This window comes from Macrobrachium nipponense, chromosome 8 (genome assembly GCF_015104395.2).
Source record: "Macrobrachium nipponense isolate FS-2020 chromosome 8, ASM1510439v2, whole genome shotgun sequence".
Lineage (NCBI taxonomy): Eukaryota > Metazoa > Arthropoda > Malacostraca > Decapoda > Palaemonidae > Macrobrachium > Macrobrachium nipponense.
The window spans coordinates 32,537,911-32,559,069 of NC_087203.1; the positions used below are offsets into that span (position 1 = coordinate 32,537,911).

At 39.1% G+C, this 21,159-nt stretch overlaps 2 protein-coding genes across 4 annotated transcripts in view; one reads left to right on the plus strand and one right to left on the minus strand.

The window, feature by feature from the left end:
• The window catches only part of LOC135222649 (rho-associated protein kinase 1-like), a 298,624-nt gene that overhangs the window by 149,110 nt on the left and 128,355 nt on the right, over window positions 1–21,159 (plus strand). Inside the window, exons 4-5 of one of the 2 annotated variants that reach the window (XM_064260789.1) lie at window positions 523–757; window positions 15,478–16,854. The exons of the other annotated variant lie outside the window; for it this stretch is intronic. Coding sequence (XP_064116859.1) covers window positions 523–757; window positions 15,478–15,870 — 628 coding nt within the window. The 3' untranslated portion in view covers window positions 15,871–16,854. Of the gene's footprint in view, window positions 1–522; window positions 758–15,477; window positions 16,855–21,159 lie in introns of those variants that run through there. 2 annotated transcript variants of the gene reach the window in all.
• LOC135222647 (uncharacterized) overlaps window positions 1–21,159 on the minus strand; it is a 205,852-nt gene that overhangs the window by 87,360 nt on the left and 97,333 nt on the right. The gene's annotated exons all lie outside the window — the stretch shown is intronic.

Genomic DNA, 21,159 nt, shown 5'->3' on the forward strand with positions numbered 1-21,159 from the left:
AAGAGGGAATGCCTATGAGCAAGCCAGCTTTGTAGTCTGTGACACCGTAGATTCATCCAAACCTTTTTGAATCAGGGCTGTTACTTCCCTTAAATTTGAAATGCCCAGAGGTCTGACGATTGAACGTCTCTTGTTCAATAGATCAGAGGTATGGTGGCCTTCATTTGCTCTTTCATGACCAGGAAGAGAGTACCCAGGTGAGCTGAACTACCAGTCAGTTCAGAGATTTACGTGCTTAAATTCTCCCTCCAAAAATAAGTCTCCTGTACCACTGCAACTCCCATTTTGTTACTGTCTAAAGCATTGATTGGCTGAAAATGCCCTAATGCTTGGCTTTAGAGCCAAGTTTTTATAAATCAAATCAAATACAGTGTTTGGAATAATTCCATACATATTTTATTTGAAAGTATGAGATATATTAATTTTCTTGAGTAGCTTGAATTATCCATCAAGTTCCCTATCATTTTTTAAATGAATGTTGGGCATTTATTACTCTTAATTTTCATGGGTTTTATTTTCCAGAACTATAGCTGGACTTGGAGAGGAGTTGGAAGGGTTTCAGACGAAGGCAGAGGAGTTAAAGGACAGTTATCACAAGATAATTAGAAGTCACCACCAAGTTAAGTGTTTAAAAAAGAAGGTCGAGCAAGAACAAGAAAATGTTAATATGCTGCAAAGCAGAAGGTCAACCCTGGAGATGAAAATCAAAGAAACTACAACAAAGTTAGTGGAAAATAAGGAGCGATTGCAAAAGCAGGTAATTAAATTTTTAATATAAACCTTTTTCTGGTCTGTAAGCTTGCAAGATATATAAATGGAGTATGGGTTTCAGACAAAGACAAGGCATTGCAACCTACAGTCTCATTCAGGGCCATAATTAAATGTGAAATGAATAACGAAATGGATAGAATGAGGTCAAAATTTGAAGAATATTAAAAAAAATGCAAGGACTAAGAATTAAAATAAAATAACTAACTGAAAATGTTGACAATTAAATAGAGGTCAAAATCAAATCTTGTAAAATAAATCAGTATTTAATATTTTAGTTTTTCTACTGGAATATAAATCATCACAAAGTAGATCAGGCGTTGACCTTTGTAACAAGGTAGTTAACTGGTAGTTAAGGGAGATGTGAGTGAGGGGAATACCCCCAGTTGCCTGCCAACACTAGTTGTATTTGCTTTTGACATCAGACAGAGAGAACACACACCCACTCTCTGTGTGTCATTGTTGGACTAGGTGAGGATCTTGTCACCCTTGTTTCTTTGCAGTTGTATATGCATTTTGGTACTGTGTACTTTCTGATAGCAATTGTGCCACCTTGTCTTGTTTCATTACAGATAAAAAAAAACATGACTATTGCTGGTGTAGGGAAACTCAGGCAGTCACACTGTCACTCAGGTCTCCATCAGCAGACCCACCCAAGTAATGCTTATTTGTTCATATACGGAACAAACCTTCCTTAAACATTAGGACAAATAACTAGCACCAGCTGGAAAACCGTAGTTAAAAAATTGTGTACACAAGGGACTATTCGCATCTACTTGGTCACGAGTCACGTGGAGCCACCCACATACCCCTCTTTAACCGTGATCCTGTTAGTTATTTTCTTACCGCCTTTAGAGTGGACCGTGCTTTGCTTCTGTCCTTTTAAAGCCGGTTTTCGTTTGTCCCGTTGCTTTGAATCTGTTGCGTGTGGATTTCGGGCGCTATTGTGAACATGGAGCCTTCTCATGCTTCGAGATTTGCTGAAATACACAAGAAGCGATAAATGCCCCGGTGTTTATCTTCAACATTTTTAACATCGGAATACACACATCGTGTAGTAGGTCGTAGATGCAGAAACTCTTCAGATACAGTTAATTGTTTGCTGCCTGTACTTTGGATTTTTCACTTATATCATATGGACTTGCCTATGAATCCAAAGCTTGGATGTATCAGGATGTGCTTTGGGAAGTAAATTTGACTAATTGTGCTCCTTTCCTTGAGGGGAGGTGTGTGCAAAGCTATCTTGTTTTCGTTCCAGATACGCAAGAATTTTATTTGATCTTTTTCCTTCAGCACTTATCTTTCCACCTTGAAATGTAACAAACCCTTTATTACCATTTTGCCAGGGGATGAGGATGTTGTGGCTAGATTGACAAAGCGACAGTATAGTGAAGGGCAGATAATGTCGGATGAAAATATGTAAGGCTATTCAGACAAATTTTTCCTTTGTACTAATTTATTCAAGAACTACTACACAACCAAACAATGGAATTTTGGTCCCTTTACAACTCAAGGTTACCAAAATCAGAGCAAATGAAAAATACAATATGTACAGTTCCTTCCAGGAATTTCAATACAGCTACCTTCTCCCAATAGTTCCTATGGTATATGATGTTTACAGTACACTGAAGGTCTTTTTTTACCTTTTCTCATATGAATGCGTCTGCATATTGTACAGCAGGCTTGATTGGCTGGAGCAAATTATATGTCATGTTTCTTTGTTTTCTTTATTTATATAAATCTTCACTTGTTTTCTTTATTTATATAAATATAATGGGCTCGTGATAATGTGGATACATATACCAAGAAATGTGCTACAGAAATATAAAAAATGAAGTTATTTTACACTAGCTCTAAATTAATGGGCAAAGTAAAAATAAAAATGGTATTCCTTCTTTAGCCATACATCACTAGCTTCCACCCACACTCGGGTTTGGATGAAGTTGGCCAAAGTCATGAACTCTTCATGAATTACTTTGTCTTAATTCTCAGCAGCTTGAGCTCACAGAACAAGAAATTTTGTCTGTTACTATGATTCAGTTTCAGTGTGTTCATAGTGACCTTGCTGGAGGTTTGTTATACGGTGAATTCAGATGATATGGATAATTCCGTATACGGTGTAATGATCAATCATAAATTATAGGCTATCACAGCTCTTAACGAGTTATGGCATATGTACTATGTATTCTTTATAAATACGTATACATATACAGTGGTCCCCCCGTATTCGCGGGGGATGCGTCCCAGACCCCCCCCGTGAATAGTTAGAACCCGCGAATGTTTGGAACCCCTATAAAAATGCTAAAAACAGCCTATTTTGTTAGTTAAAACTCGAGAAAAACCCACTAAAAATTTTCATACATGGTTTTTTTAATAGTATTATCACAAAAAGTGCATTTTATGATGAAATTCATCAAAACACCAGGAATTTGTGGATATTTACCATAGAAAAAACCGCGAAAGTGCGAATTTTCCGCAAATAATGCAGGGAAATATTCCCGAGAGAAATCCGCGAATGTGTGAGTCCGCGAATCTGGAGAACGCGAATACGGGGGGTCCACTGTACTCATTCTTACCTAATTCATGAATAAAACCAAGAGACATTGATTAACTCATAAAATTGCGTGGTGAATTTGTTGCAACATTTACCATTGACAGTCTTAAGAGACTTAAAAGATTATGTCGAGCCACGTGTCATATGAATAGCCCTAACGAAAATTGCCTCCAGAACAACCCGATAAAATCACCTTACAGTTAGATACACTAAATTTGATAGCCATGCGATTTTGAATGTGCGCAGATATTGTCATGACTTATGCTTAGTGAGGGTATAAAAATGCTAGAGGTCAGAGTTATTTGATGTACGTAATGGCTTATCGGTGTTATAGTACCTATTTTCCTTAATTTCTTAAAGCCGATAGTAGTTCGTTTTGATAAGTTATATACTTTTGTATAACAGAGTGATAATTAGTCTTATGTTGTTAATTCTATGTTGATGACTACACATTGTTATATACTTTTGTATAACAGAGTGATAATTAGTCTTATGTTGTTAATTCTATGATGATGACTACACATTGTTTTTCTGTCAGCCTGACTATGTTAGACTTGGAAACTATCCTGCCTAAATCTGAGAAGTGTAGACAGAAAATATACTGGCATTAGATTAGACTCAAGTAACCTACTAGTGGGTTTGATGAAGTAAAAGAATAAACAAGTGAAGTGCTATAATCCGAATTTTGTATCACCCCAATATATCCAACAGAAGCGCAACGTTGTATGTAAAAGTTAAGGGGAACTATGGTTGAAGGATAACATGGTATTGGAATTCTCACAACTAATGTGGCTGAAAAATCCAAGTCAGCAACTCCTTGTGTTGCCTATTAAGAGTTGATTATTTTTGGTGGGAATCATTGGGCACATGATAAGGAATAAATTCCATTGTTGAATAGGCATTATTTTGTATCAAATCTCTCTAATACTACTCCCATACAAAAATATGGGAAAAATTCAGAAAAATAAATGGTACCCATGTTAAACCACCTATACATGCCATGTTGATGGATGGGAAAAGAATACCTACTACTTTATCCGTAAAAAATTATCTAACCCCACAAACATTTGACAGTACAAAATTGCTTGTTATTCACCAACTGTTGGGGGAAAACTAGGCACAGCAATATATGTTCATAATAGTATCACCTATGAACTTTTAAACATACCATCACAATTATATCATAACAGCTATCAAATTATATATGCCAGATAAAAATATAATCACAATTTGTTCAAATTTCAGTGATCTACCAGCATTAATTAATAATCTTCATGAACCCCTACTTATAGCAGGAGATTTGTTCCGATAGGTAATACAAACCATCGGTCATTTAACAATAGGAATGTAACTTGCGGCAGCTGGAACCGGTCGTAAGCTTCGAACAAGGGAGTTCAGTAGTTAACTGCTTGTCCGACAGTCAGCGCACTGGAAGAGCGAGGCGAACCGGAGTAATCGTGCACTCCTCACAGTTCCACCACGACGCCCTACGAGCCTGGCACGGTCTTAGGACCGACCAGATCGTATGCGCAAGTGACCGGAGGAGACCAGGAGGGGTCTGTTGCGGTTCCTCCTCCTGAAGGAGGAGGATCTCAAGAGGCGTTCTTGCTGGAAGGACTTGACGGTCCTACTCCACAGGACGCAGTCACTCCCAAGATCCAGAGGTCGTTTTTGGAGGTTATTGCGCTGATCTGGGGAAGGATCGCCGCTACCACCTTCTGAGCCTACGTACAGGCTCAAGTCGTTGTGGGGTCCTAAGAAAGAACCCAGGACAATGTTGGGTCTGCCGCGATCTGCTCTGGCTGACTCGGTGCTGGGCCAGGTGGACACTCGTCTCCAGACAGGAGGGTTCGCTACGGTCTGGCAGGTCTTCCAAGCTACTTCCCCCGCCTCTACTACGACAGAGAAGGTTCTACGTGCCATTGGAGGATCCTATGCCGCCCAAACAGGTGAACTCAGAACTAGCTAGGCTAACTCTTGGGGTGTGTGTGCAGCAGCTCCTGTCAGAGAACCTATGGTTCTCGCAGCAAGAGGCACTCGCCTTGGAATCGACAGCCATGGCGCCATTCCAAGCAGTCTCCTGGCTAGACCTGTAGTCCCTCAGTGTCTAAGGTCGCGGCCACCTCGGGGAACATCTCTCCTGAAGGTGACCCGGCTTTCGGGAGACTGTGCCAGTTTGGAGGTAGAGCCATCTCTTACCTAGCCCACCAGACGGCAAACCTGTGGGCCAACCTGGTTCTTCGGCATAGGGACGCAGTCCTCACCCAAGTGACCAGGGCGGCTGGGCGTGAGGCAGCTCTGGGTCTTCGCAACGGACCGGTGCAGAGTTCCTCCTCTCTCTTCCCAGGAGAAATGGTGGACGCTGCGATGGAACAACAGCGCACTGACGACAGTGACCAATTAGTACACCAGGCAGTTTCAAAGGCATCTGGGCAGCTTTGAGCTACTGCGGCCAAGACGATTGCATTGTCGTAACCCAGAGGAAAGACTCTGCCTTCAACTTCTTCAAGGAGCGACCGTCACCAGAAGTGGGGGGTGCCTGGCGAGCCATGGGCAACATGGCAGTGCAATGGAGCGGAGACCTGGATAGTAGACGTCCTTCGGGAGGGGTATCTACTACCCTTCGAGTCTCGGCCACCCCTCACCTCCAACCCGGTCCACCTTCAGACTTACGTTTCCGGATCATCCAAGGACGTAGCACTTCGGCAGGAAGTCCAAGCCATGCTGAGCAAAGGAGCTGTGGAGATCATCAGGGATCGGTCACCAGGCTTCTACAGCCGTCTTTTTCCTGGTGAAGTCTTCAGGGGCTGGCGCCCGGTGATAGATCTCTCTCCCTTGAACCGATTTGTTCGCCAGTCTCGGTTCACGATGGAGACGGCACGCTCCGTGCTCGACTCCTTCATGCTTTCGGTGGACTTGAAGGATGCGTATTTCCAGATACCCGTTCATCAATCCTCCAGGAAGTACCTCCACTTCATCCTCGACGAGACAGTGCACCAATTCAGGGCACTTTGCTTCGGTCTCTCAACCGCCCCACAGGTGTTCACGTGAGTGTTCACTCTGGTGTCTGCTTGGGCCCAATCGTCAGGGATACGTCTTTTGAGGTATCTCGACGACTGGTTAGTCCTGGCGAGTTCCCGCTCGCAGTTGCTACAGGACAGGGATCGACTCCTCGAGTTCTGCCGCAATCTGGGGATCGTGGTAAACTTCGAGAAGTCATATCTCGAGCCCAAGCAGAGGATGAAGTACCTGGGTATACTGATCGATATGGTAGCAGGGCGAGTCTTCCTCCGCAGACTCGCGGATCAGCAGATTCAGGGAGGCAGCCAACCAGTTCCTGTCTCGGCAGGAACAGGCAGCTCAGCAGTGGCAGGTCGTGATCGGCCACCTGTCATCACTCGAGAAGTTAGTCCCTCAAGGGCGTCTTCACCTGCGGTCTCTCCAGTGGAGATTAAAGGAGAGTTGGTCACAGGCAAGAGACCCGCCGTACTTCCCCGTGTCCCTCACGGAGGAGGTGAGGCAGGACCTAGCCTGGTGGCTGGACGACAGGAACCTCGTAAGAAAAGTGCCTCTCCGCACTCCCCCCCTGGAGATGTTGCTTTTTTCAGACGAGTCAACCGAGGGATGGGGGCACACCTGGAGGAGTTGCTGACTGCAGGCGTGTGGGATCATCACGACAAGCACCTTCACATCAACGTACTGGAGCTCAAGGCAGTGTTCCTCGCTCTCCAAGTGTTCCAGGACTGTCTGATGGAACACTCGGTGGTGTTGATGTGCGACAACTCCACAGTAGTGGCATACGTCAACAAACAGGGGGCCTAGTGTCCCTCCCGTTGCACCAGTTGATGTTGCAGGTGCACGAGTGGGCTGTGGCTCACTCAGTGTCAGCTCGCTACATTCCAGGCAAGAGGAATGTAGTAGCAGACAAGCTCAGCCGTCAGGATCAGGTGATAGGGACCGAATGGTCCCTACACCCAGACGTGGCGGAAAGGCTCTTCAACCTGTGGGGGCGTCCAGTCGTAGAGCTGTTCGCCACCCGGCACAACAGGAAACTTCAGGTTTTCTTCTCGGCTGTCCCGGACCCATGGGCAGCTGCAGACGACGCTCTTCAACACCCGTGGGACAACCTCTTCGTCTACGCCTTTCCCCCGTTCTGTCTGATTCGCAAGGTGATCAGCAGAGCGCTGGTCACCCCGAATCTCCGGATGATCCTGGTGGCTGAGGCCATTTGTATCTGGACCTACTAGCTCTGCTTGCGGAAGCACCGACAGATTCCCCCTTGGCACAACCTTCTCTGCCAGCCACACGTGTAACGGTACCACCAGTCAGTCCAGTCCATTCGTCTTCACGGCTGGCTGTTATCCACCATCTCTTGCGAGTGAGAGGTTTTTCTCGCCGAGCAGCAACAGAGATGGCTGGGTATATCAGACAGTCCTCTGCAGCTGTGTACCAGGGAAAGTGGGCCGTCTTCTGTGGTTGGTGTCGTAGACGGGGTCTATCTCCTCTCAGAGCCACTCTTCAGCAGGTAGCAGATTTCCTCATTTTTCTTCGCCGAGAGAAGCTCCTCTCCTTCCCCACAGTCAAAGGATACAGGGCCGCCTTGGCCCTAGTCCTGAAACTGAGGGGAATGGAGATCTCGAACTCGTTCGAGATCTCCCTTCTCATGAGGAGCTTCGAGAGGTCTTGCCCACCCAGGGAACTCAGGCCCCAGGGGTGGGATGTGACTCTCGTCCTTAGGAGTCTGACTCGAAGTCCCTTCGAGCCACTCCGAGAGTCGTCAGACAGGGATCTGACCCTCAAGACCCTCTTCTTGCTGGCCCTGGCATCAGCGAAGAGAGTAGGAGAACTTCATGGTCTTTCCTTCGACGTCAAGCATACCAGGGGATGGGGATCTGTGACGCTCGATTTCGTCCCGAACTTCGTAGCGAAGACTCAGAATCCTTCGGTCCCTGACGACCGGTTTGAGTCATTCACGATCCCCTCCCTATTGGACTTCACCGACAACGATGTGGAAGAGATGCTGCTTTGTCTTGTGAGGGCGCTACGGCGCTATCTGAAGAGAACTAGGCACCTCAGGCCTGAGTGTCGACGCCTCTTCGTTAGCACCGGCATCCGTACCCTTCGTCCGAGAGCCCACGAAGTCAGAGGCATTGGTCCTTACCTTACATTCAGCAAGAACTTCTCCGTGGAGCAGGTCCTGAAGGGGGGGGTCTGGACCAACCAGACCACCTTCACCTCCTTCTACCTTCGGGATATAGCCCACAGGTCCTTGGACACTTTTTCCTTGGGACCTGTGGTGGCTGCTCAACAGGTTGTGTAGCTTACCCAGCACCTGAGCGGACAGAAGAGCATCGCATCCTTGTGTGACTGCATGAATGGATGAGTGTGTGACTGGCTTCTCTTCCCCATCTTTTTCTCCCCCTCTACCTGTGGGCAGAGGGACGCGGTCGTCACTACGCTGGAACAGGAGACCGATGCAGGTAAGCTACTCGACCGAGTTCCATCCTATCCCTTTCATTAGGGATAGGAGCGATTATCCACCACTTTCCCCAACAAGGAAGGGGGGAGTGGAAGCCAACAAGAGACAAACCCATGACTTCATATTGCCTCTTGCAATAGGAACAAGTTCTTGCTTGCTAGTTTTAAGAGGTACACTGGCCTCCCTCTTATTACTTGGGTCCAGAGGTCTGACCATTGATCCTGCGGTACATAACCCGATCATTGGGCAGAGGCTAGGTTCCTCCCTCTGCTCTTACAACCAGGGAGGGAACCAAGGTTGGACGAACACCAGTCTCTTCATTGACTCAGATTCCACCCACCAAGAAGTGAGTCTTCCTATTGTTAAAGGACCAATGGGTTTGTATTACGTATCTGAACAAATAACATTTGTCGAAAATTGTATTTTTCCTAACTATACAAACCTGAGGTCCTTTACACATAGTCCCACCTCATGCCACCCCTCACTCTGTTTTTCCTGGGCCTGAAGCAAAGTGATTCTTCACCTCCCAGTCGAGTGGTGTGCTAACTGTCGGACAAGCAGTTAACTACCGAACTCCCTTGTTCGAAGCTTACGACCGGTTCCAGCTGCCGCAAGTTACATTCCTATTGTTAAAGGACCTCAGGTTTGTATAGTTAGGAAAAATACAATTTTCGACATTATTTTAACGCTAGTAGTCCCCTTTGGAATAACAGTCACCCTGCTGACGCACCAGGAACAAACATAGAGAAATATATATTGGAGCATGACCTATGCTGCCTTAGTGAAAGTGATGTGCCAACTTACTTCTCCATTACCCACTTAACCTTTTCTTCAGTAGATATCTCACTGTGCTCAGTCGACTTAGCTGAAAGACTTGAGTGGAATGTCCTGGATGACTTATACCAGTGACCACTTCCCCATAGTCCTTAATTATTTAAATAATAATTTAATATTGCCACCTTTAAAATATATCCAAAAGGCATATTGGGACATTTACAATCTACATACCAGAAATATACCACCATTTCCACATAACCAAAACCACAATACAATATGTCAATTCTTCACAGATTTCATAATAAATGCTGCTGATAAAAGCATACCTAAAACAAGGCCACACCCAAATAAATCCCCTTTCCCATGGTGGATTTCAACCTTATCAACTTTAAGTAAAACCAAACACATGCTAAGTCGAAATCTTAGCAGACTTTAGACATGGCTCAAAGCCCTTAACAAATTGCCCAACCATACAAACACTCTAAACAAGATAGTGGTCATCAACATAAATATAATGCCAAATTCCAAAAACTAGTAATATCTGAGAAAATATAATCATGGAAAAATTATGTATCAAGCTTGTCAACAAATACACCTAAAAGATAGATATTTGGCAAAAAATAAGGAAAGTTAATGGAAAATACATAAGACACCCAAGAAGTGCAATAAACTAAAATGGGAAAACTATATCATGACCCATATGAAATATCGAATATAATAGGGAAACATTTTGGAAACATAAGTGCCTACTCCAATCTAAATAAACATTTTCAAAATATAAGAACACAGGAAAAAAATACTATACTCAATTTTGAAATGATTGAAAATCTAGAATATAATTATGCATTTAATATGGAAGAATTAAACAATGCTCTTGATTCATGTCATCCATCGGCCCCGGGCCATGATAAAATATCATTTGAAATTATACAAAGGCTAGCCCCCATCGCCAAATCATATTTACTAAAATTCTATAACACCATCTGGATGAAATATTTTTCCAAATTACATGGAAACATGTTGGATAAATGGAAACATGCTATCATTATCCTAAAAACAAACCTGGGAAAGATTTAAGTAATCCATCCAATTATAGACATATATCTTTTGACAAGCTACATATGTAAAATACTACTAGAAAAAATGGTTAGTATAACTAAAATTCAATTCTGACACCAACACAATCAGGATCAATAGCTGGTCGATCAACCCTTGATCCACTAACCTGTCTTGAAGATCATATCAAAAAAGGATTTGAACAGCCATCACAAATATTACCAACTGGGCAAATTCAGTAGGATTCCAATTTTCAATAGATAAAACAAATGCAATAATTTTCTATAAAGATAAAAGATGGTTAAAACACCAAACAATTAAGCTTCATCTTTACAATATCAGCACCTGAACTGGAAAGCACATCTCAAATATATTAAAGCAAAAGGCATAAAAGCCCTAACCATATTGAAAAACTATCACATACCAAGTGGGGAACTGGACGTAACACCATGCTAATGTTATATAAAACAACAGTACTATCTATAATAGATTATTGTTGCCCAATATATTCACCTGCCTCAGAAGCTACATCAAAAACACTAGATGCATTGCATCATGAAGGAATAGGTTTGTGCACGGGAGCATTTCGATCATCCCGTATAAACTCCCTGTTAATAGAAGCAGGTATATTACCCTTAATACATCACCGCAACTTGATAACTATGCGTAGGGGCCTTTCCCTTCAAGCAGGAACATCTCCCACTGCTACCTGCTTTCTGAATTATAATCTTTCCCACAAAGAACCAAATATTTACGAATTCACAATATTAAACCAATTTTCCATCCAGCAATGGAACTCCCACCATCCTGGACTTTGAAGAGTAAAAATATGTACTGCTCAATCATATCTTCTAAAAAGAAATATGGCACACACACAAAGATGTACCGCCAACATGCGTTGGAGCAAATCAGAAGAAAGGGAGATCAACTTATGATCTATATGATGGATCATAAAACAACACTGGAGTAGAAGCTTCAGCATTCTCAAAAGATAAGTTAGTTAAGTCTTCCCCAATATCATCAGTATGCACTGCTGAACTCACAGCCATACAAATAGCACTAGACATATCTGAGAAGAGAGCAATTTCCACCATAATTTTCAGTGACTCCTGTAGTGCTATTGATACTGTAAACAAGCAAGTCTACAAATCACCTTGTACAAGAAATCCAAATAAAAATACAATTTATGCAAGCAGGACTATTAGTAAAAATATGTTGGATTCCAGCATGTGGGAATTGAAGGAAACGAAAAGCAGGTACAGCTGTCAAATTAGCTTGCACTATTCCATCAGCAATGACACATGCCCCAGTATCAGACTGGATAATCTCTATTAAGACTGGCAAACAGATTGAACATCAGTGCCAACTACAAAAAATACTGATAAACATAAAAAGTTAATTCATGAATGTCATCATCTCAAAAAGAAAGAGCGAAGAAGTTTTATTAACCCTTTAATGCCGAAGGGGTATAATAAAAATTGTCTCCCAACCTTTTTTTTTGTCATTGCCTGAAGTTTAGTATGCAACCTTCAGAAATGAAAAAAATATCATTATCATATATAGATAATGCGATATATGATAGCGCGAAAACAAAATTTCATATATAATTGTATTCAAATCGTGCTGTGAGCAAAACGGTTAATGAGTAAATTTTTCACGTTGTAGTGTACACTAAATTGCGATAATTTTGGTATATAACACATTGTAAAACGATTAAGGCAACACAGAGAAAATATTATCACAAAATGATGCATGAATTTGTAACGCGCGGATGTAAAAAAAGTTTATTTTTCAAAAATTCACCATAAATCTAAATATTGTTCTAGAGACTTCCAATTTATTTAAAAATGAAGATAAATGATTGAATATTACTATGCTGTAAGAGTTTTAGCCTACAATTGCAGTTTGCGGCCATTTCGGACGAGTTGACCGAATGTCAAATTTTTTTATATATTTTTTTTTTAAATGCAAATATTTCGAAAATGAGATAAGCTACAATCTTCAATTATTTTTTGTTGTATTCTACATGAAATTGCGCACATTTTCATATATAAAACTCTATGAAACGCCTAATATGAAATGGAGCAAATATTACGAGAATGCGACGTACGCATTTCGGAGATTTGAGGCGGAGAATCCGTGCGCGGAGGGAAGGAATTTTTTTTTTAAATTCACCATAAATCTAAATATTGTGCTAGAGACTTCAAATTTGTTTCAAAATGAAGATAAATGACTGAATATTACAAGAATTTTAGCTTACAATTGCGTTTTTCGACTATTTCGGTGGAGTCAAAGTTGACCGAACGTGGTTTTTTTCTATTTATCGTGATTTATATGCAAATATTTCGAAAATGAGAAAAGCTACAACCTTCAATTATTTTTAGTTGTATTCTACATGAAATTGCGCACATTTTCATATATAAAACTTTATGTAACGGCTAATTTAAAATGGTGCAAACATTACGACAATTGGACGAAAAAATTTCTTGTTTTTTTCGGAAGAGTTACCACTTGGACGTAAGGAAAATTTTTTTTTTTTTTTTTCATAAATTCACCATAAATCGTCGAAATATTGTGCTAGAGACTTCCAAGTTGTTGCAAAATGAAGGTAAATGATTGAATATTACTAGAATATAAGAGTTATAGCTTACAATTGCGTTTTTCGACCATTTCAGTAGAGTCAAAGTTGACCGAAGGTTGAAATTTTGGCACTTATCGTTATTTATATGAAAATATTTCAAAACTGATAAAAGCCACAACCATGGGTTGTTTTTAGTTATATTTTACATGAAATTCCGCACATTTCTATATATAAAATTTATGTAACGACTAATTTAAAATGGTGCAAACATCACGACAATCGGACGAAAAAATTTCTGATTTTTTCGGAAGAGTTACCGCGCAGACGTAAGGAAAAAGTTTTTTTTTTTATAAATTCACCATAAATCAAAATATTGTGCTAGAGGCTTCCAGTTTGTTGCAAAATGAAGGTAAATGATTGAATATTATTAGAATATGAGTTTTAGCTTACAATTGCGTTTTTCGACCATTTCGGTAGAGTGAAAGTTGACCAAAGGTTGAAATTTTGGCACTTATAAATATGAAAATATTTCAAAACTGATAAATGCTACAATCATGAGTATTTTTTTGTTGTATTCTACGTAAAATTGCGCACATTTTCATATATAATACTCCATGTAACGGCTAATTTAAAATGGTGCAAAAATTATGTCAAAGTGACGAAATAATTTCTGAGATGTCACTGATACTTTTTAGTGCGATAAGAAAGAAATTCATGCTTGCGTGCCTGCGTAACAATTGTAAACAAAACAACGCCTTGATCCATGAGCTCCCAGCATCCCCCAAGGCGCGTGATTCAAAAGTTTTCACCTGGTAGGCCTATAAGTATTTGTCTGAATTTTTTTAAAACCTTTTTTTTTATTGACGTACCATACGTCCAATCGGCACCCAACAGACAATTTATGTCGACATTTAATACGTCCAATCGGCGTTAAAGGGTTAACAAGACTACGCATAAGCCATACTAGATTTTCACACTGTCATTTGATGGCAAATCCACATCCATACCCAATGAAATGTAGTACTGCAAGACACCAACTTACTGTCCAACACTTATTAGTTGATTGTCCAATTTGGAACCATCAAAAAACTTATATTTTCGAAACTCAACATTAAAAGGCATTCTTGCTAAGGCAAAGATTTCGTATTTAACAGAATCATCATGTTTCCAAGTAAAACCGGTTTCCTTATTAAAGTATAATTTTTTTCCCAGGATTAATTCCTGAAAACCAGCCCGAGAAGAGCCATTGTTAGGCTCAGAGGTCTGGATAAACTAATCCTTTATAATAATAATAATAATAATAATAATAATAATAACCTATTTAGTCAAGTCAGTATTGTGTAAACTAATGAAAAAATACAAGTCTTTCTTTTTGTATACATTTTAATAGCAGGTTATTACCAAGACTTATGACCTGGTTCAATGGAGTTATGACTAATAGAGAGGCACATCCGTTAACTATATCCATCTCCACCAATTACTTATTGTGATATTAACAGCAGTGCAAGTCCTTAGTGACATGGTTTTTATAAAGGTAACAGACATTTTCTCTCTTATACATTACATTTTTAATTATGTTTAGCGAGCGTTATCCAGGATAATTGTGTATATCCAAAGATTTAATATAACCAACTCATAGGAGACAGAATAATCTAATGTTGCATCTGAGATAAGTAGCAGTTAATAAAATATGTAAACTGTAGGGACCAACTAAATTTCATTATGTTCCTTGAATAATGCTTCTCATTTTCATTGTACGAATGTTCTTCTCCAAGTCAGTCTTATTGGTTTCCCTGCACCTGCTTCAGCTCACATAGATTTGATACAGAGGACGACTAAAAAGATTGTTTCATCAATACAGAATGCAGTTGAAATAGCATGCTCATGTTTTGAGTTTGGTAATACCTATTTAGTCCAATAATTACAGTTGAGGTTCTCTACAGTGGTCGTCTGAGATCATTAGTTTTATCCCTTTAATTAAGGGCAATAAAATTTGTTGAATATTTGTAAGTGGTGTTAAGCATTATTGTTTAATTTGCTTAATAACATTTATTGCTCAAGGATTGAGTAGCCTCTGGTCAATGTGATGTTATAAACAATGTATATTTGAAAAGTTAGAAAAATGATTATTATAAATTTAGGTTTGACTATGCTTTGTATTTTAATGCTGAAGTATGATGTTCTTTCACAAAATAAGGATATTGAGTTATATAGGATATATATTCATTGTTTTTCCCTGACAGCATATCTTGATTCTTACAGCATCAAATGCTACTAGAATCACATTCAGAAGATGAGAAATTTAGATCTTGTGTTGATAGAACTCTGGAGATGTACCTTCATATGTTTAAGGAAATGGAGCCAGTGATTTGCAGTCTTGGTGAAAGTAATGAAGTTACTCCTACCAAATATTCTGAAGATGTACCTCGTCCAAATGAAGTAAAGTCAATGATTTGCACTACCAATGAGGATCATGTAACTCCTTGCAAATCTGTTTTAGAAGTAGACTGTACTGTGTTGGACAATTCATTTATTGTTGAACCTGTTGATAATGAAATATCTCAGCTAGGTGCATTAGTAGAGATAGGTCAGTCCCCAGCAAAAAAGCTTTCCTCAGAACTTTATAATATGGAGCTTATGTATGATGAAGTCTAACATTGCAACCCCGTTCCTTTAATATTGCAACCTTGGTGTAAGGTTGCATCAGTTTACAATTGTTTATCTTGTGTAAAGTGAACTCATGATATTTTGTGAAGTTACTGTCAATGCATTATGATAATTTTATTTTGTCCCTATTAATGTAAAGCCATCTTTATTTCGAATAAGAGGAAAGAAATTTATTAAAGCAAAGCAAAACTACAAAACAAAATTATAATAGAATAGTAATAGAATATAAGAATAAAATAGTGAAAACTATTTAAAGTAAAAGAAAGTGCTAAGTCAACACATGCTTTATTGTTTGTGGGTTATTTTGCTTTTTATACCTAAACCTATTTCCAGTTATACTTCTTTACTTAGAATAATTGTAGTTATTGCTACCAAAGCATGGTGATCCCATTTCATAATTTACACCTTTAATAAAGGTATAGATTTCATTTTATTTTCCATAGTAACTGCCTTCAATGCATGGTTTGCTTTCAAGAGTGTCAGAATATTACAGGTGTTATTTCATCTTTTAGCTTGTTTGTTGCTTCACAATACCCATTCTGTTTACGTAATGTAATTTTTGCATGTATTACAATAGTTGTTTGTCAAAGATAAAACTATTCAGAACTGTTGGTTAAATGAATAAACAAAAAATCCAAAAATTTAACTCAAAGTTAGCAAGGAATAAAGTACTTGCAGAGAATGCCAAAAATAATGGACAAAATTAAGAAATAATGAAAATTAAGTTTTAACTTTGGAAACCCCCCCCCCCCCCCTCCCTCCTTTTTTTTACACATGCCATTGCGGAGGGTCATCTCATACAGTTTACCTTTAATGCAAGGTAAAGTTCTAGGAGTGTTTGTATCTGTCTGTTGATACACTGATTATATTTATACTAGACTTTTTGTATGATTCCTTTTTGCACTTTTAAATTTTTGCATATATTTTGTAAAGGATGTGTAATTTTTTGAAAAATATTGTACATTTTACATAAAGGAAATTAAAAGCAAATGAAAAAAAATTTCAGTTTACAATAGGTAACCTTTGTAAGAGCTTGAAAGATTTCTAAGCGTAAATATTCCTATACCAAAAAACATGGGTAAGGAGGTATCCTTTGGAACTGGCCATGACACCCATTACTCACCAGAGATACTACTTAATTAGCATGACCTAGGATAGGCCACCCTGATTTTGACCCCGTAAGTACAGCCCTTTTTGTTTTGCCTATACATCCCCCTAACTAATGCAGTCAGGTATATTTACTTACTGCCTTTCTACATGTCTTTGTAATCTTGATACCTCTGCAGAGGTGTAAGGACGAGTTCTTATGTGACCCAATTCTAAAAGATAAGAATTCATCAAGCAGCAGGTGAGAAGGATAGCCAGTGTTGGCAGACTTCCAAACAGATACAAACAAGATCAGGTTGTTTTCTCCAAGGATAAGGCTTCTGGATTTAAGAAAGTCAACAAAACCAAAATTCAAGGTCATGGGGAATTACCTTTTGAAGCAGAAAAATAGGATGCACAAGTCCTACCTTGTATATATATGTTCAATAGACACATCCCTGATGGGACAGGAGTTGCTAAAGGTACTGCAAGAGTAGCAACAGCTAAGTAAAAGAAACAACAGACATTAACCACAGTAGCCCCATACAGGACATCCTGTTAGCCAGGTGACAAGAAAGGTAGGAGGGAATGAATCCCTCATTAACCAAAGAGAAATCCTCAGCAACACCAACAGCTCATGATCCCAAAAGTATGTCTCAAATTGCATGGTCCTTGAGCCATTCAACATCCCATTCATTAAACATTTAGGATAGGCCCCCTTACAGAACAGAAGTACTATCTTAGTCCTAATCAAGGACTGTGCTATTGTCAACATGTTTTGGGGGTCCTTCACAAGCAGGTGCAAGTCAACATGATACTGGCATTAAGAGCAGATTTTATACAAAGCATACTATCTCAGTCTGAGGCAAGGGAGTGTTCCAGGACTGTATCATCAGCAACATTCTGAGGGCTGGTGACAGCACAGTAGGTACCAGCTTTGAGACTGTTCCTCCCATAATATCAGTGGACTCGATAATACCAAACACAGAAAAGTCCTTGTAATGGATATTACAACCATTGCCAGCTACCAAGAAATCCTCCCCATAGGAAGCCTTGTGAAGCAGAATGGAAAAAGTTTTGTTTTTAGGACGACTACTACAGGTCTTGGTACCCAAAGATAGCACAACCAGTATTCCTTTTACACATGAAAGGATACTCTTGAAAATCCTGATGTATCTCCCCAGAGGTAAGCAAGGGAATTAAATTACAGTAGGGCCTCGTTAATCGCGGGAGATAGGGCCCAGAACCCCCGTGATAAGTAAATACCCTGTTATCCTGGTACCCCCCCCCCCCTAAAAATTGCTTTAAACTGCCTACTTTAATAATTAACCCACCCAAGACCACTATTTCAATGTTTATAACTGCCTACTTTAGTTCAAGCACCAAATATGTCTTCAACTATCACCTTAAACAAACTAAATTCAAGACAGTTTCAAAGTTATTCTTTACTATCTTCAATTTCCCTTTCATCAGATCAGCAAACAAAAGTATAATTACCTAACAATTCCTTTCTATTTTCATGATTTGGCTGCTGCACCAAACTAAAAGCACATAGTACATCTGTTTCGTGAATGAACATATTTATGATAAAAAAAACATGATTTACTGTAAATGATTACAGCACCCAACAATAATATTAAATGTATAAACAGCAAAATACAGCAATAAAAATCTATTTTTGTCTTTTGTTTACGTTTAGAATCAGCTGATGCATGTTTATTACCTAAAGAATTATTTTGGAAAACAATTTAGTTGCTAAAAGAAACTAATTTATTAATGGAATTATTATTATTATTAACTTTGTACAAAATAGTCTATGATATTATGATACAGTAATTCATATTTCATAGAGAGAGAGAGAGAGAGAGAGAGAGAGAGAGAGAGAGAGAGAGAGAGAGAGAGAGAGAGAGAGAGAGAGAGAGAGCAGCTTAGGACGAGAGTAACTTGAATAGCTTGAGAGAGCAGCTTAGGACGAGAGTACTGTTGACTATCTTAGCTCGAGAATAACAATGAAATTTGTATTTTAAATATTTTTATGGTGATAAGAAATGAAACATGGATAGTGATAAGATATTCTCTTGTATACTTTATAATATGTGATAATCATTGAGTCAACTATAAAAGTTGTATTGAAGCACAGTTTCGTAAATCACAGAAAGAATAAAAACATGGCAAAACATGCATACCTAGAAATGTCGGGGACCATCTTGTTCTTTTATTACGATAATAATAGATCAGTATTATAGTTTTTTTCTGTAAGTGATAAGATGAGAGAGAGATTTTGCTATTTACATTCATAGTATTTGAAAATTTGTAAATGAGTTTATCCTAAAAATGCATTTAGTCATGAAAAGAAGAAGAAAACAGTAATTAGTGAATCTTGCTCTAATTAGTGAATCTTGCTCTATGATAAAATTAGCGATTTCATTAATTTTCCGGAATATACGTAGTATTTGGGCTCCACAAAAAAAGTAAGTAAATGTGATTTATAACAGGGTTTAGAGGATACTTGCGTAAAAATACATCGGTAGTTTGTAGAACGGTTACGTCACGGTGGTCATACGTATTTTTTTTGTGAATGAATATACATTTATGATAAAAAAAAAAGTTACTGTACTGCTTAGAGTACCATACTGTAATGTTAATGTAATCACATCAAAATAAAGTAATCATTGCATACTGTAAACATGTAAAGTGTATTTTTGTCTTTTGAAAAATGCATTCCCCAAGGAATTATTCCTTGAAGAGGCTTTTTATTATGAAAATATGCCAATAATATATAAGATTTGCATTTTATTATGAATATATGACTATAACATATAAGGTAAAAATGGTTTTATTACGTTTACGCTTCGTCGCCGATCGCAAACATCTACGACAATTATCGTTTGCATGACTGCAGTGTTCAGAGAAGTTGATTACGTTATACCAAAACAATAATGAAGTTCGAATTGAAAATTTATGTTTTCCTAAATGTTATTACTACTGTAATTACACTACTACTATTAACATTTCTAAAAGGTTAAGAATGACAAAGGTGCTGTGAAGTGTAACTCGATGTTTACATTTCTGCTGGCCGCTCAACTACAAGTCGATGTCAATGATATGGAATTATTCCATGAATAGGCTATATATTATGAAGATATGCTAATAATATATAAGGTGAGAATGGTTTTATTACCTTTATTGTCAGTTAATACAATGTGAATCTGTTCATGCATTTGCTGGTTATCGGAACCAGACGAGGCTTAGCCTACCACGGACAAGCCCGCGATGCTATGATTCATACCAGCGATATATACTGAGAAGTGGTCCAAGGAAAAACCCGTGATAAACTAAATTCGTGATTGCTGATCAGCGACTAAGCGAGGCCCCCCTGTAATCCCCTACTGCAGTGGTTAAGGTCTAAAGAACAACCAACAAAGGAACTGCAGGGCCCTGGAAAGAGATCCTAATCAAGACTTCAAGGCAAATACCTGATAACCTTAGGACTGACCTAAGAAATTCCAGTGACATCCCAGAAACCACTGAGCAGCCAGTACATAGTATATAGGATAAAAATCAGAATAAAAGCAAATCTCTCAGTATTACCGTTAAAAACTGATCCTCTAAAGAATAAGAAGCATAACTTTAAACCCTTTAAACGCCCGAAGCGGTAAAATAAAAAATTTTCTCTTCCCCGTGCCGGAGGTGTTTCGGAGTGAGCGCGGAAGCGGAAAAAATATTTTTTTCAAAAAATCACAGCACGCTTAGTTTTCAAGATTAAGAGTTCATTTTTAGCTCCTTTTTTTGTCATTGGCTGAAGTTTAGTATGCAACCATCAGAAATGAAAAAAATTATCATTATCATATATAAAATGATATTGTTAAGATACAATAGTTTGTTCATACTTACCTGGCAGATATATATATAGCTGTATTTCTCCGAAGTCCGACAGAATTTCAAAACTCCCGGCTCACGCAGTGGTCGGCCAGGTGGTTAGTACCCATTCCCGCCGCCGCTGGAGGCGGGTGTCAGGAACCATTCCCATTTTCTATTCAGATTTTCTATTCCCACTGTCTCCTGCGGGGAGGTGGGTGGGTACTTTGATTATATATATCTGCCAGGTAAGTATGAACAAACTTTATTGTATCTTAACAATATCATTTTGTTCATGAAACTTACCCAGCAGATATATATATAGCTGAATCC